Source organism: Cryptomeria japonica, chromosome 3 (assembly GCF_030272615.1).
Source record: "Cryptomeria japonica chromosome 3, Sugi_1.0, whole genome shotgun sequence".
In the NCBI taxonomy this organism is placed as follows: Eukaryota; Viridiplantae; Streptophyta; class Pinopsida; order Cupressales; family Cupressaceae; genus Cryptomeria; species Cryptomeria japonica.
The window spans coordinates 385,850,095-385,866,966 of record NC_081407.1 but is presented as its reverse complement, the minus strand read 5'-3'; the positions used below and the strand labels follow the sequence as shown (position 1 = coordinate 385,866,966).

The window sequence follows — 16,872 nt, the reverse complement described above, 5'->3', positions numbered from 1 at the left end:
CCAGCCTGAAACCAAATCCACCCCCCTCCTCCATAGCCTACCTCTCCAAATCAGTGATGTCAGTGTCGAAAAACAATGGAGGTTGCTCCTGTGATGTCCAATCACTGTCAATTGGACCACCTTCTAGTTCCTCTACTTTCCTTACGCGCAATCGAAGATTATATTGCACATAGACAATGTCATTGAGCCGTTTCTGTGCTAACTTGCTCCTCTTCTTCGTGTGGATTGCTTCAAACAAGCTCCAATTGCGCTCACACTTGGATGAACTGCAAGGCTGACATAAGACTTTGAGGGCAATTTTTTTGAGATGGGTGTTTCCACCTCAATTTTGCCACCAAGCATCTGCAAAATAAATAAAATGGAAAAGTTAGAAAGCAAAGAGAAAAGAGAAAACATAATTTATCAATCATTTTAGTCTTTAGATCCCAAAATCTAAATGGCAAATGTTATACCTGGGGTTTGAGTGGTTCTTCCTCTCCTAGCCAGCTCTGAAGAGAATAGCTTACCCCTTCCTCCCTCATAATTTTGGAGCTCACTCACAATGAGGTCTCTCTCCTCAACATCAAGTACCATCCTCTCAATGCATGTACTGAGGCCCTCCATGAATTCTCCATTCGGATCTGAGTAAGAACCCCCAAACCTAAAACGAGGGTTGAGGAAGTAACCTGCTGCATGAATGGGTTGGTGGAGCTGATTGCTCCACCTCCTATCAACAATTTCCCAAATGGGATCAAATTTGAGTCTATTCCCCTTGTAGTAATTTTTGATAGACTCCTTGGCCCTATCCATGGCCTCATAAAGATATCCCATTGGGGTTTGATCCCCATCCACCAAGCGAAGAACTCGAACCGAGGGCTCTGACACCTACAATTGAAAAATACAAACTACAAAAAGATTAAAATTTAAATAATGAAGTTACAAATTAGTAATGAGAGACTTGAATCAAGAATAACTAAAATTTAAAAATTAAAGTTTTGAAGTAACAACCTTCACAATCTCTACAACCCTTTGTGCAAATTGGCTGTCGAAGACTATGCATGCGACAACCTCTCCTTCAGGCTTCTTTGAATGAGGTGAGTTAAGCCATTCTCCACTCACAAACATTTGTTTCAAAGAAGTCAATGCAGCAAGAAGGCTTTGCAACATCAAGAAAATCATTGCAAACCTTGTGACACCAACTCTCACCAAATCTTTCCCTTGGGTGTGTTGTCTCATCAAATTTAGGATCCAAGGGTGATTGTAAATATATTTGGTGATCCTCCTTGCATCTTCCACAACTGGAGTCACCCACTCAAGTTTTCGTATGTCCTCCAAAAGAAGGTCAAGGACACGTGCTGCACAATGTGTCCAAAAAAGAGTGGGGTGCCTCTCTTGGAGGATTCTTCCTGCAAAAGAAGAATTTATTCTTAAGAAATATGCAACCAAGTAAAACAAAGCCACAACAAATGAAAATGTTGCTAATGCCTAAAGGTGATAATTTAAAAGGATTCTACCTACTGACACATATGCTGCTGCATTATTTGTTATGATTTGCACCACATTTTCTACCTCCACCTCCATGACGACATGCTCCAACATTCCAGCCAATGTTTCTGCATTTTTCATCTTGCTAGAGGCATCAACAGATTTCAAGAATACTACATTCTCCTTGCAAGCAACCAAAAAATTGATGATGGTGTGGTTCTTGCCATCAGAAAGAATGGTGCAGCCATAATTTGCCCATTCATTTTTTTGATCCTCCATCACTTCTCTTGCCCTAGCAAATGCATTTGTGAGCAACTTGTAAGTGCAAAGTGAAATTAGGTCTTAGTATACAATTTTGATTTAATAAACAAGAAATCTAAAAAATAATTAAAAATGAAATCAAGTGGACTATGTAGTAATTTCCTAACCTCCCACTCAAATCCTTGCGAGAAGGGGCCTTGTACCCCTTTCCTGAAACTGTGATAGCAGTCACCAAATTCAGCCAATAAGCATTGTCCGCCACATTGAATGCAATGTTGTTGAAGTACCAAAAATCAGCTACTACAATGTCAGTTTTCTCATGTACCTCCTTATTTCATCCAGTGGCCTCTAATGATGGTTGTGCTCCAGGTGTGTTCCTGGGCACAAAATAATCACCTATGGACCCTGATCGTGGTGATGGAAGTGGAACAGTGCCAGGTACTCTACTAGAGGAAGCAGAAGCAATGGGCGAGGTGATGGTGGGTTTGTGGATACGTGGGCCACGTCGAGAGCCCACTATGCCCTCAAGTGCTTCTAGTTCCTCTTCAAGGTCAACAAAAACACCTTGAGATTCAGCTATGGCTGATCTCATGGCTAGCTTTGCCCTCTCCCTTTGCAATTTCTTCTCTTCTCCAACTGCAAGTAGGGCATTCATTTGTCTTTTTATTTCTTCATTGGTCCCAGGGCATGCACTAGCATCATGCCTATCTATTCCTGCAAGGTGTTATTTGAGGGGGTTGATGCCTCCATGATTTCTCACACTTTATGCATATAACTAACCCAGGATCAGGTCCCTCATAGGCATACCTCCATGCCCCATCTCTAGCACCTCTAGGATGGGTGCCTATATATCCAAATGGGCATGGATCTAGTGGCCATTGCTCCCTTGCCATGATTAATGCTTACTTAACCTACACATACAAAGTGAAAAAAAATTTCAACATTTTAGTTAAACAATTTAGCAAACTATCCAGAAACCAAGGGCCATCCAGAAGAATCCTAGAGCAATCCTCCAAACAGGAGAAAGGGAAAAAAAAAAATCATTTAACATTGCAGTTACTTCAACTTGGCCTTTAAGTCTCCAAACCTGAAGAACCCATCTAACATCATCAATATTGGGACGATTGCCACAAAATCTCCCAACAAGCAAGCACCTAAGCCAAGTTGATGATTTGGCTAGAAGGGAATCAATTGACTCAACTAGAAGGAATCAGGAATTACCAATTTGGAACTGGTCCTCCATAGATGGAGCACACACCTCTACATAGAGATCCTCCGAAACCCTTTGGATTGAATTAGGGGCAGTAGTGGAGGTGAAGAGACAGCAACCAAACACATCATAGTTCGGAGTAGAAACATCAGCCACAGGGGCACCAAAACTCCCAGCCACAACATCACAGTCCACACCTATCTACAGGATCAAAGCACCACAAACATCCAACTCACAGAGTTCCTCCAAAATCCAAGGGGACGCTATAGGATTGAAGCTCCCCAAACATCCAACTAACAGAGTTCCTCCAAAATCCAAGGGGATGGAACAGAAACAACATTAGGAGGTGAAGGAACAACACCATCCTCAACAAACACAAACTGGAACCCCCTAATTTTTTGATCAAGACATAAGCATTGATAGATTATTGCAGACAGACTTGGAGGGAACAGGGAACACCCATGGAAGGTAGGAGAAATCCTTTACACAAACCTGAAACTCCATCTATGGCCTCTGCCACAGACTCCCCAGCAAGCCTTTTTGCCTTCAGAGAGGCATCAAGGAGGATACCCAAAAGAAGTTCATCCTCCTCATCAATCACATCATCCACAGAAAAAGCATCCTTAGCTCCATTCCCATGAAAGGGCAAATAGCAATATGCAGATGGAGAAAAATCTTCCTCTGCCCAAGCATCACTCACATCTCCAACATCTTCATCTGCAGCTGAATCTTCCTCAATTGCTTCCTTTGCCACTGTAGAATCCACTTCACCATGCCTAGGGTTTGGACAGTGCGACTTTGTTGTATCATCACGCTCATCTAGTTAAAAAATTGAAAGGATATACTGGTGCAAGGCTACATGCTGCTGTTTTTTTGTATGTGACATCTCAACCATCCAAAACGTGCATAGGAATCCAGAACTCATAATCCCCTAGCTTCCTATGTCGACTTAGATGTTTGTAACTAGGATGACTTTGAAGTTATGTAATTAGCATGGTTAGAGATTACTTTTAGTAGTTTGTATCCAAGTGTTGTTATCTGCTTGGACTAAGAAGCCGACAGCATAATTTTTGTGTCTTGGTTCATGCTTTTGCAAACTATTTTTTCATTGGAAACTAGTAGAACATTTAACTAAAAACCCATTATGTTGACTTTTAATTTTTTTTTTTTAAGCATTGTCGAACTCTTAACTGTATTTGAAATTGATGATTGATAACAATGAAGAAATGCAAGAATGGAACTTTCACATCTTGTATTGTAATATTTATTAATTGGGGAACTTTTACAACTGTACGTAAAGTTGAAGAGTGTGGAGAAAGAGAAACAAGGCCTGAACAAAGATTCAATGTTGCCAATTGGTCTCTAATTCTGAATTTCAATTGCAAGATGAACAAAGATTCCGTGTTGCTAATTACTCTCGAATTCTCCTTAAAAATCAAAATTTCAGTAAGTCCATGTACAAATTAGGAGAGTACAAATAGGCTAATAGCTTCTAAGTCTGCTATGACTAGAAATTTGAAACAAAAGTTGTTGTCCCTGCATCCCTGTTCTCAACCACATCCTCTTCAGTACTGAAGATTCCTCACCGTTTGTGATCTAATCTGAATTAGGATCAATTCATTGAGATCAACATGCTGACCATCTTTGATAGAAACTGATAATAGCAATGAAAAGCATGTAAGTTCTTCACCTAGTCTGTGCAAGAAAATTGGAAAAATTACTGATAGTCATAATTGTAAGGTTTTAACCTCAATTGTTCTTCCAGTGCAAGAGAAGGGTGTGGCGTACAAAGACCAAACCATTCATATGTAGTTAGCTCAATTAGTTGTATTTCTTAAAGTGTATATGCTCAAATACTCTTCAAGAATGCCTGAGTAGACTCAGTAGAGGGATTAATTTTCATACGTTATTGTCTATTTTGTTGCTGATGTCATGGAAGAGGATTTTTTAGGCAGTATTAATTAGGACAGTATAAATTTTATGATGCTTTTCTCAGACGTGAATATCAGAGTTTATCATTGGCTATGGCGGCCTATGGTATTTGTAGTTTCATTGTACTTGCATGTATAACACAATTGCCTTGTTGAAGTATCATAATTCTATATTTTGTTACTGTATCAAAGGAGGAAAAGAAACAACTTGAGAAAATAATTACATAAGATGATTTTACATTTGTCTTTTAAGAATGTTAAAGACAACATACAGATAAGATGAACTGGATGTATATGAAGTTCACAGTGACTTTCATTTGTTTAGGTGTGATCTCATTAGCATATGTAAAAAATACGATTTTGTATAATGTGTAACATATATGATGCCACTGAATATTGATTCTGTATCTTAATCACATTCAAGTTGACATTTTTCCCCGAAATAGCTTATACAGATTTTGACTCTGTTTAAATCCAAAATTATGGAATGTGTTTTACCCAATTCATTGTTTTTTAAGTTTCATGCATCATTTTGACCCAACTACCACTATAAGAAATTGTGTTTTGATTTTGAACAATATTAACCTCTTGACGGAGGGTCAGAAGATAGTCTTAGTTTCACGTGTCCAGAGTTGTGTGTAAGGTTTGATACAAAGAAAGCCATAAGGTCAATATTGTTAAAAAAATTGTCCAATTTTATAAATGTTGTGTTTTCAATTTTGTCACAAGATGATCTGTCTCCATTGGAATTTTTTTATTGATATTAATAATTATCTACATTACTCCAAGTTTTTGGGACAGGGATGACACGGGATGGGAGGACGGGTTTCTGGGACGACATTTTTTTAACCAATTTTTGGGACAGCTAGGGGATCGCAAAGGGGACGGCAATATAAAATATAAGAATTTTTAAAAATATATAGAGAAATTTTAAATGTTCATATGAAAACATGGATAAATGATGCATGTATACATTAGATTCATATGAAAACATGGATATAGCATGCGTATGAAAACATTATAAAACCTTAAGTTTTAACATACGACATTTGTAATAAAATAAATAGTTATACAAAGAATGGCTTCCAACGGCTCTCCTGCTCCTAGTTTGAATACCCTCTCTCCCTCCACATTTGGCTTGTCTCCTTTGGGTTTCGTCCGCTCGAGTGGCTCAGGTGGTCCGTTGGACCCTTCCGTGGTTCCCCCCGCTTCAGCTCCCTTTGCTTCGGGAACAACGATGGGTTCTTCTCTCCCGACTAGAGAGACCCCCTTGGTTGCCTTTGTGGTTTTTACTCTTGCCAACTGTCCTCCTCCCATGGGTTTTATGGATTTTGCTTTGGCTCGTGGTGCAACTGCTTTTCTAGCAAGATTACTTTGGATGCTGCCCCGTCCAAGCCTCCGCCTGTTGGTAAATGCAGCTTTGTTCGTGTGGCAAGATTTGCGGTTCAATCTTCCAAGGGGGTTCATCCTCTCCCTTGTGCCAAGTCATCCCTTGTGGTTGTCTGTGGGCAGGATGTTGCAGACAACATTGGTTTCTACCAATGCTGTCCCTGGTGTGCAGATTTTCTGGGCTTTGGCCCTCCTTACTGAACCTCCATCATTGGGTGAGTGACTCTTGGAAGCCTTTGGTAGCTTACAATATTGAGCTATTTCCTTGTGCTAAAGGCTTTTTTATTGCATCCTTTACCTCTTCAACTGATCGAGATTTGATTTTGGGTAAGTTGTGGGTTTGGGGGTTCCTTCTCTCTATCAAGCCTTGGACTACTGCCTTCAACCCACTTACTGAACCACTTAATGTGCGTCCAATATGGGTTTGTCTCCCAAATCTTCCCCTTCATTTTTGGTAATAATCTTGCTATGAGGCCATTGGCAACTCTATTGGTCACTTCTTGATGGTGGATGAAGATACTTCCTCTATGGGACACTCCACCTTCACCCGCATCTTGGTAGACATTGATGATGCTTCACCTCTCGTGGGAAATGTGGTTCTTATGGTTGGGGATAGGTCTTGAATGTAACTGCTTGATTTTGAAGGTCTCCCTTTTTGTTGCCAGAAGTGTTTCTCTATAGGACATTTGGCTTCGGATTGCTCTATTTCACGATGCAAGGGTGTGACCTGGTGGAAGGACATTACATTAGATCATTTGACTATCTATGCTTTCGAAGAGAATTCAGATGGCTCGGGTGAGGAGCCTCGAGATGCGGTGCCTCTTACTACTGATCCTATCGACTATGCTACTGCTGCTTCTCCTTATGCTTGTGAGATTTTGCAACCTTGTTCTGTGGCTCCTCTACAACCTATTGCGATTTTACAACAACCTTTGGAAGCTCCCGAAGATGCCCTTGATGCGATACTTGTCCAACCCTCTGCGGCTCCCAGCAGTCTACTGTTGTTTCTACTAGTTATATTCCTGTGGACCACCTTCCGAATGATCTCTCACTGGATGATCCTAATGATTGTATTGCCTCGACGGTGGTTTGTTGTAGGCGAAAGGGGAAGTCCCCCCCCCCCTTCCCTAACCTCTCCCAATCAAGGCTCAGGTGTCTCTACTCCTTGGTTCGGGTCTATTTCATCTTTGGTCTTGCAGGCTCCTCAATTTGCCCATCTAACCTTTTTGTTTGGGACTTGTTCCCTTAGCTTTTCTTACAGCCTATGGGTTGTTGTTAAGGGTCAACACCCTAGTTTTTCTTCTTTAATTATCAAAACATACAACATTTGTGTTCAAAATTCATTGTCAATGCTCAATGTGCATTCAGAATTAAGAATTCATTGTCAATGTACATGTGATATGAAAAAAATTACCATACAAAATACCCAAAGGCTACAGTGCTGTCATATAGGCTACACGGAATTCCAACCAATCCATGTTTTTGGGATCATCATGTCGTAGATTCAACCTCTTTTCCTTCTATCCTACTACTCTTTCAATGATTGCGTGCTTTAAACCCTCTTGCTGCTCCACTTTTTTTTCCCTCATTCAAATGATCAAATGAGTCAAAATCGGCTGCCTAATGACTTTTAGGGCAACCTGAGAGGTAGGGGCACACAAAACAATTAAAAAATGTCTTTTTTGTGTGTTTTTTTTAAGTCTCCTTGATGTTGAGGATGTATGGCCATCCCTGGGACGGTTGGGGGACTTCCTAGACATACCTAACTGTCCCCAAGATGCCAAGTCCCCCAACCATCCCCAAGACAACCAGATGCCCTTGCCATCAAGGGGACAACGTTTCCAAAAAAAGAGATGTTGTTTCCGAAAAAGGGGACGACATTTCAAATTTCAAGCAAAAAACGAGATGTCAAGGGATGTCCCTAGCTGTTCCACATCCTCGAGACGTCCCTGATATGAGGACAGGGTTTTCAAGGCTAGGGACGCATCCTTGTTTTGCAGATAATTATTGGTGGAGTTTTTTAGCATAATCAATACTGATGAAGGTCATCTTGACATTATATAAGTATGTAGAAGTCAATTTTAAAAAAAATAGATAGAATTGTTTTATTACTTGAGAAAAATGCATGTTTAGTTGTAAGTGGGTTAATCCTACATTGGTAAGATATGTTTGACAATAACGATTTAAAGGTGTACATGTCCTTATAAATGTCTGAATTTTGTGTAGTCTACATAGCAAGTCTAAGCATAAACAAAATCCAACATGTGAACTTGTGCATTATGAAACATAAAGAAATTAGTTTTTAATTGATATCTCGAAAGTAAAATGATCTTGATAACTTCTTAGAACTCCTAAAATGTTGTCTATGTTAGCCTATTTCCATTTGGCACGTGTTTGTACAATAATTTTATGCAAATAAATAATTAATTAAAAAAATAACAAATTCTCACTTAATGATGAGTTTATTGCTTCCTTGTAGTGGAGAATGTTTCACCACAATGAATGTTTTGATACTAAGCTGGTGAATGCTTTTGTATACCAACAACATTTTGTTTTTGGTGGTACACATGATTTTTTTCTTTTTGTGAGTTCATCTTAGTTTTTGTTGTGTTTGGCCCAATTTTGTTCAGGGAACTTCATTGCTTGCTTTCAATTAATTCTGATTATCTCGATTTCTATTAATATTCCTCTAATTTTGGTTACAAGCTCACAATTTCTTGTGAACAATCACCTACAATTATGAAGAATTTTTTAGACCATTACACATCTTCCAAGCTTTTCTTTTGCAAGCCATAATTAGTCATTGCAATTTTTTTGAGCTTTCTAAATGGTCTCTTTCAATTACAATTTTTTTTGATGTTCTATTATGGAGTTCATCAATAAATAAGCATTAGAAAGAGATGTTGCAATATGCCCTGCTGCTTGTCATTGATGTCAACTCCTCTTGACCAAAGGTTGTCCGGTATCTCCTGCCTGGTTTGGTTAATGAACAATTTTGTAATCACTTTTTGGTCTGGACCAAGTAATAACAAATTGCCAATCTCATTTGAGGATATGCAGTAGCGTATGGAAAGAATGGATCTCTTGTAGGGAGTCGACTAGTATACATGTTTTTGTGCATTACACATTAACGAAATCGGGTGTTTTTTGGTCCGGTGGTAATATACTCGTTACATCTCTCTCTAGCCAACTTCATAATTTATGTATTTTGATCCAAACAATATAAGAAAGTCATAAATGTTTTGTAATTGCATGTATGAGTGTGCACAGATATGAGAAAGGCGAACAATGTGAAGGTGATATAGATTTGGAGCAGATCATAGATCCGAAGACTTAGCATATGAATCTAAGAGTGCTTTAACTAGAACTACTATCAACATTGTATAGATGATCTTTTTACAATTCAAATCATATTGCATATTGTATTGAACAATTATCTGTATCTTGCCTTGAAGAAGTGATCTTCAACTGTGCGAATCATCTTTTGTATTTTGCCTAAGGAAGTGTGCCTTAGTTTGCAAGTCTGGAGCAGTAAGCTCTTTGATCGGTAGCCACATTTATTGTCAACAATGAATATATATATTGCGAGTTTGATTTTCACTGTGGATTTTCCTTGCTTGAGTAATCCACGTAAATATTTGGTGTTATTGTGTGGATGTCTTTGTGGTTAGTGCTATTTACTTTCAGCTCATTGTGGTTACTGCTATTTATTTTGCCTACATTATTGGCATTTTAATGGATTTCCTTTAATTTACAATAAATTAGACTTGCTTATCTAATTTTGGTAGATTTGTTTTTGATTGATTTGAAACATTGTTTTTGAAAGAGGTGTGATATAAATTAAACTAGATTTATGTGTAGCAAGAAACATTAGATTTAGACTCATAGCTTCCTTTACTTTAGTTTTGTGCTTTTCGTCCATTATGTTCAATTTGAAAAAAAAAATTCACAAGTTTTGCCTCAAAACTTTGCATTCAATTTAAAAAGGTTTCTTTTGTTTTCCAAATGCTTAAATAAATTTACATGTGTAAAACTTTTTATTTTTGCATCAATAATTAAATGTCCACAAATACAAAATAGAATATTTCAAGAAGGATTCTCCAAAGGGGATCTGTATGAGCTCTTTGATTTGTTCATTGAGATTCAAAATATACATAAAGAAATCTTCTAGTGGATTGACAAGACAATCTCATTCAATCAAAAGCCACCAACACAATCAAGAAGCATGAAAAGAAGTCACGCAAACAACTAAGAAGTACAAAAAAATTGTTTCTTTGCATTATTAAAAGGTTTTATTATTTATTATTAAAATAAAAAATGAAATAATTGTTAGTTTCTTCCCTTTCTTTCCAAAATATTTGAAGAGAAGAATTTGTTTTCCAATCTTTTTATTCAAAAAAGGGAAAAAAAGAAAAATATTTATGCTACTTCTACTTCTATTTTTTCACATAAATTAGTTATTTTAATTAATTGATTAGTTAATAATCTTTATCATATTGAAAAACGTAATCTACAATGATAGGCTTGGGGAGAAGCATCTAACATCGTGACCATGAAAGAAAAAACTATTTAGAGCTAACATATATGATTTTGAAAGGGCCCAAAACTCATACAAAGATTTAAATAGATATAGCAATGAAACGAAGCACCAAACAAACATATCCCTCAAACTAAAATCCCTCAAACTAAAAACTACTAACAACATTTACAAAACCTCTCAACAAGGGCTCACTACAAATTAGAAGTCAAATCTTAGATTAAAAAACCCATCATGTCTTGGCCAATTGAAGCCATAGTGCTTTGAAGAGCTCTAAACACAACCAATTATCCATGTCATAAAATCATTGCCTCTTATTTCCTCATTGATTACATTCCCTTTATCATTGTCAACCCTAAAACACGAGAATTTTTTAATCTTTCCTCTATATGTTTCTTCCTTTTATCTTTACATTTGGATAGTTAGATAGTTGCGTTAAGGGCACCATCTAGATTCTCACTAAATATATTTTTCTCTTGACTAGCCATCTCTAAGTCCTTTTGATCAGTCATGGGGGTCTAAGAAGAAAGCACCGTTGACACTAGAGATAAGACCTATCTAAAGAAGACACTCACATTGACTAAAGGAAAAACCTCTAAAGGCTAAGAAAGACAAGATCACTTCTTTCTTTTTTCCTCCACAAGTATTCTTTCTCCTAAAGTTTGAACATACAACAAAGTAGTTGGCGTTATGACATACTTAACCAAAGATGGAGTCTTTGTTGGCAATTTGTTTCACCAACTCACCATATTTAGATGATGAATGGGACATTGAATCCACAATACCATTACCATAAAATTTGGCAAACAAAAGGCGTTTCTTGGAATTGGTTAGCACATCAATGATTGTGTTATTTGATAGATCTTGCATTACTCACCAAGACTTCCTTTGTTAAATATTCCAATCAAAGGCTTGAAAGACTTACATAGACAAAAAACCTTGTTGACACATCCCTTCTAAGGATTGTAAACTAGTTTTTATTTTGCCAAGAAGAGCCCTACTTACCTAGAAACCACAAAACATCCTCAAGGATCCAAACATTATCTTCATAGTTGAAGGAGATAAAGAAATCCATTTCACTTTGCAATGATATTGAAATGGTTGCAAGCTATGATTACAAGAGTCACCAAACTCTTTCATAGAGGACTTTGGTGCCCTAGTCTCACCATTTGATCTAGCAATGACCCTGGGCGAAGAACAAGCATCCTCCTTAAGAGAACAAGGAGAGTAAAATAGAGACTAACACCATCACATCCATGGTTCTCTTTACCCACCATTCTTCTAAAACTAGTAGATTGCTTCCCCATTACATTGACAAAGGCATCCACATTTGGGTACTGCATGTTGGAAGGGGGAGTGAAAAAAGAAAAAGAAAGAAAGAAAGAAATATTCTTTTATAGTCCTCGATGTTGGGTAGCCTGTATATGGATCTACATATGACTTATAGCAGTATGGGACTACCCTATACTCCTTGTGAGAGGCACCTAACTATGCTATAAATGAGGCATACATACCTTACCTCTTTGTGGGATACCCTTACTACAAGTCATTAACCCTAGAAGAATGCTATCCATTTTCAATTGACCATAATTCCTTAGATCCAAAGCAAAAACCTTTCCTAGCTACAAGCAATTGACCCTAGGAAATGCCTTTCCTAAATACAAGCCGATGACTATAGGAAAGGGGTTTCTCCATGCAAATTCATGTGTTATGTATATGGCTTTTGAGTAGTGTGATTTATTTGTAGTTTTACTCATTTCTCCATTAATTTTTACAAATATATATTTAAGATTTGCATGTTATATCATATTTCTATATTCTAGTGATTGCCTTCATTTCTCACATTTCGTATCAAAGTCTAGTGAGCTTTTTTTTAATTAATTAAGTAAGGAGGAGCCATGTTCCCAATACAAAAGAACATAAAAAATGACAAATCAATCAAACAAAGGTGCTGACCCATAATAGCCAAAAGCCAAAAAAGAGCACAAACAAGTCAAGAACAAATGATCTACAAGAAAAAAGAGACCATAATAGACCACTACAACATGTAGGTTGCTCAACAAGCTATACACATCAAGATTGGCTAGAGACAACACTCAACAATTGGAGAAGAGTTTGTGAAGAGAAGTAAGGACAACCTTTCCTCTGGCACTGAACAACAGTCCAAACAATACAATCATCTGGAACACCATTATAATGGGAAGCAAGATGGGGAAGGGGGGTCCCCTTAGAGGGCTTGTTAGCATAAGGGGCGTAGTGCTGACAAGATGTAACATCATCAACTAAATACTAGAGTTGAACAAGAGCTACAAACTGAGATGGATTCACTAGGTCAAAGGAGATGACACCGATAGTAAGAGGATCAACATTATCCTGGAGTGAGTCATCATCATCCTGGGAGTCATCAGAAGAAGATCTAGAAGCTTGGACAGTCAAGTGATCACCATTAACATCCTTCCACCAAGTAGTGGTGCCTTTATGATGCAAGAGAGCACAATCCATGGCCAAACGGATAGTTGAGAAGCTGTAATGCCCGCCAAAATACCCTAGAGAAATACAACCAACTAACATACAACTAGAGATAATAATTTTTTTTAGCATCTACTAACGAAACACAGTAAACTATCATTACATCAAAAGCATTAATTAACATCTACAAGATTATATAAAATATCTTTAACATCATAACTACGCAAGCGGAATACAACACAACATTTACCATTCCATAAGGTACTTCAATGCTATCATGTAAATAACTCTAACACATAAACACATCTCCATCTATGATACCATTCAACATTCATTACATTCATTTTCTAATCGATTACTTTCCTTCTTAGCATGAGAATCATTATTCAACAAATGCACATCCTATCATATCCCATATTATTCTTGCTTCAATATTCCCTATGAAATAGATGCAATAATGATGTCACATATTAATGTTTTGATGCTCTTTGATGTGTGTGATTTGTTCTTTGAATGTATTAGATTCTATATGCGAAATAAATTAGGGTTTGCCTTTAAATGCAACTCCAAAGGTTACAAGTGAAATGTTTTTTGTTTCGAGTTACCACATAATAATTAAAGGGAATCTCGAACATGAGCTCAAATTTGGATTTGAATTTTAAAAGTTCTAGTTTCATTTCTTGTAAAAATATGCAACCAACATGGGTCTATTGCACAAATTAAAAATTTAAACATTTGCAATAAATAGATAAATTGAGGATCAACATCAATTCATGAGAATAAGCATAGATAAAATTAGATAAAACTTAATTGATATTCTCATTTTCATCAAAAATACCATCATTTATACACTAGTCATTCCATAAAAATGACCAAATCAAAGTGAACGTGAAAAAAAAAGGGAAAAATTGCATAGTCACCATTACAATAATAAATAATTCTAATGGTAGTAAATATGTTCATATATATCTTTCTTAATCTCATACCTTGTTGAGGTCCTTTACAACTTTTGTTGATGCTTTGTTTCTATTATAACAAAGGAAAATACACTCTATTTAGTAAAGAGAGTGAAATCAAAATGATGGAGAAAATCATGGAGAGATCGTGAGATCTAGACTCCCCCTTGTCCTTGTGGTGGTGAAGGATGTGTCGGGCCAATGTTGTGAGTCATGTGAAAAAAGTACACAAGGTACCTTGCAGTTTATAAGGAGGCTACCTGAATCCTACAATCTAAAAATAATAATTCTAATAATAATAAATTCATATGTACCTTTCTTAATCTTCACACCTTCTGTTTACCTTTTACAACTTTTTTTATTCTTCATTTTCATTATAATAAAAGAAAACACACCAAGAAAAATGAATCCAAAATAAAAGAAAGAATTACATAATCAACCTGACACTAATTATTAGTTGTATATACCTTTCTTAATCCCATACCTTCTTTTACCTTTTACAACTTTTTTTAATTCTCATTTCCATTATAATAAAGGAGAATGCTTTTAAAAGAAAAGGGAACCTAAAACAAAGGATAGATCACAATTACTATAATTAACAATATACCTTTCTTCATCCCAATCTTCCCGTTGCCCTTTACAACTCTTGTTGATCCTTCGTCTCCATTATAACAGAGGAGAATGCACTGTATTTTGTGAAGAGACTCGGGGAGAGGAGAGTAGAGAAGAGGAGCAATGGATGGTTGCAATGTTGAACAGCTGAGCATAATGGATGAGGAAGAGCAGCAGGAAGAAGAAGAAATAAAAATTGAGGTAAGACCACTTACTAATACCAATGAGGAGGTCTGTATGGATTCATCAATTTGGAGCAATCTACCCTCTGATATATTCGAAAGAGTAGTGGCCCATATGCCAGTTGTATGCCTTTCCAAACTTAGGACGGTATGCACAAAATTGAACCAAACCATTTCATCAAAGAATTTTCTGAATGCCCAAGCGGATCTGCCGTGTAGAGAAATATGGATTGCTCTGTTTGAAACGGACTCATGTTCCCAATTCTGTGCATACGACCCCAATGTCAATAGATGGTACCGAATCCCTCTCACATTCCTTCCCTGGCAAGTCAAGGGACTCGCTTCTGCAGGTGGGTTGCTGTGTTGTAGGGGAGAGATCGATGGGTTCTTGTGCATTGTAGTTTGCAATCCCATAACAAAGGATTGGACGGTGCTTCCCCCCATGATCAAAAGGAGGCTTGTCCCCTTTATGGCTATCCAAGTATTAGCGGACCAAACAGAGAAAGGATTTAAGGTAATAGTTGCAGGGGATGATGTGCAGCCTGATGGCCACACTGTCAAGGATTTGAGCTGTGAAGTTTTCGATTCCAGGACCGATCTATGGAGCCTCAGTGGGCCCATCCCTCCAAACACCGACCTTGAATTGGGTTCTGCAACCTGTAATGGCAATTTGTATTTGTTGAGTTATAACCCTCCTGGTGCCTTTTCTTTCAATTTACAGGAAGGGGTGTGGACTAAACTGCAGGCCCCCATGCCCAGAAACCTCACTATGCCTGTCCTTGTGGAGTGTTCGGGAAGGCTTTTTATGGTAGGGCGTGTTGTCAAGAGAAATCCGATTGGGAGCGTCAGAGTTTGGGAGCTATCTGAAAATGCCATGGCCTGGAAAGAATTTATCAGAATGAAGGACGAGGTTTTCAAGGAATTGTACACAGATAAGGGTGGTGAATTGTATTTCACTGCAGTTGGTCATGGGAATTTCATTTACTTTTCCATTTACCAAAGCACCCAAATGCTTGCCGTAGATATACGCTCTAGATTGTGGTTTTGTTTGCCACGTTATCCAGCAACTGGAGCATCTCAAGGTAAACAGTTTTTGTGTTACCCATTTACCCCAAATTTGTACGCATCTGTTTCTAGAAACGAGTCTTCGGATATTACCACTCCCTTATTAGCTGCTCATGCTTTATCTGGAGCCACCAACTCTTGGGATCAGACCTAGGGACCCTGTCACAGATCTATGGAATAAGTTTCATAATTCGTAAGATAAACTTTTCCTGCAAAAGTTGGCCTGGAGTTTGGATATTGCTCATTAAGTTTTGCGGTTCTGTTTATTCAGGAGCCTGAGAGTATCAGTGTCTTTCTTATTTACTCTGTTTTCAGTCTGATCACTGTAATTGCCTTTTCTTTAAAATATGTATATGATTTTCCTAAGAATACAAGATGAGTTTTCAATTGTATTTGTGTCTTTCACAAATATGATTTTTTTTAATTGTAAGAAGGTTGAGATCCTCCAAATTTCAAGAATAGAAATCTTAATGTCAACTATGAAGCTCTTATCATTCTGTGATTTATTTGTAATTTTCCTAGTTAATAAACGAATTTTGAAATGTTAAACTTGCCTGGATGAACTAATGAAAGGTAGACAGATGATACGGCCTTGTGAAGGTTTTCATAATTTTATCAACAACGGTCGGCTAGAAATAAGTTTTTAGTGTAAAGCTACTTTTGTAATTAGATGGCTGGGAGCAATGTTGGAAAAAAAAAAATTCATCTGCTTTCCTTCATTGTACATAAATTCAACTTAAGCAGTCAGTTATATGATTAATTGCCAATTTGCGAGTTCAAAACACTACACATTTGG

The 16,872-nt window shown here is 37.4% G+C and overlaps 1 protein-coding gene across 1 annotated transcript; it reads left to right on the top strand.

The window, feature by feature from the left end:
• Window positions 1-14,802: 14,802 nt before the first annotated feature.
• Window positions 14,803-16,610, top strand: LOC131044723 (F-box/kelch-repeat protein At5g15710). The gene has a single exon (XM_057978116.2). It carries the CDS (start codon window positions 14,953-14,955, stop codon window positions 16,228-16,230), a length of 1,278 nt encoding a protein of 425 aa, XP_057834099.2. The 5' UTR covers window positions 14,803-14,952; the 3' UTR covers window positions 16,231-16,610.
• Window positions 16,611-16,872: the final 262 nt, after the last annotated feature.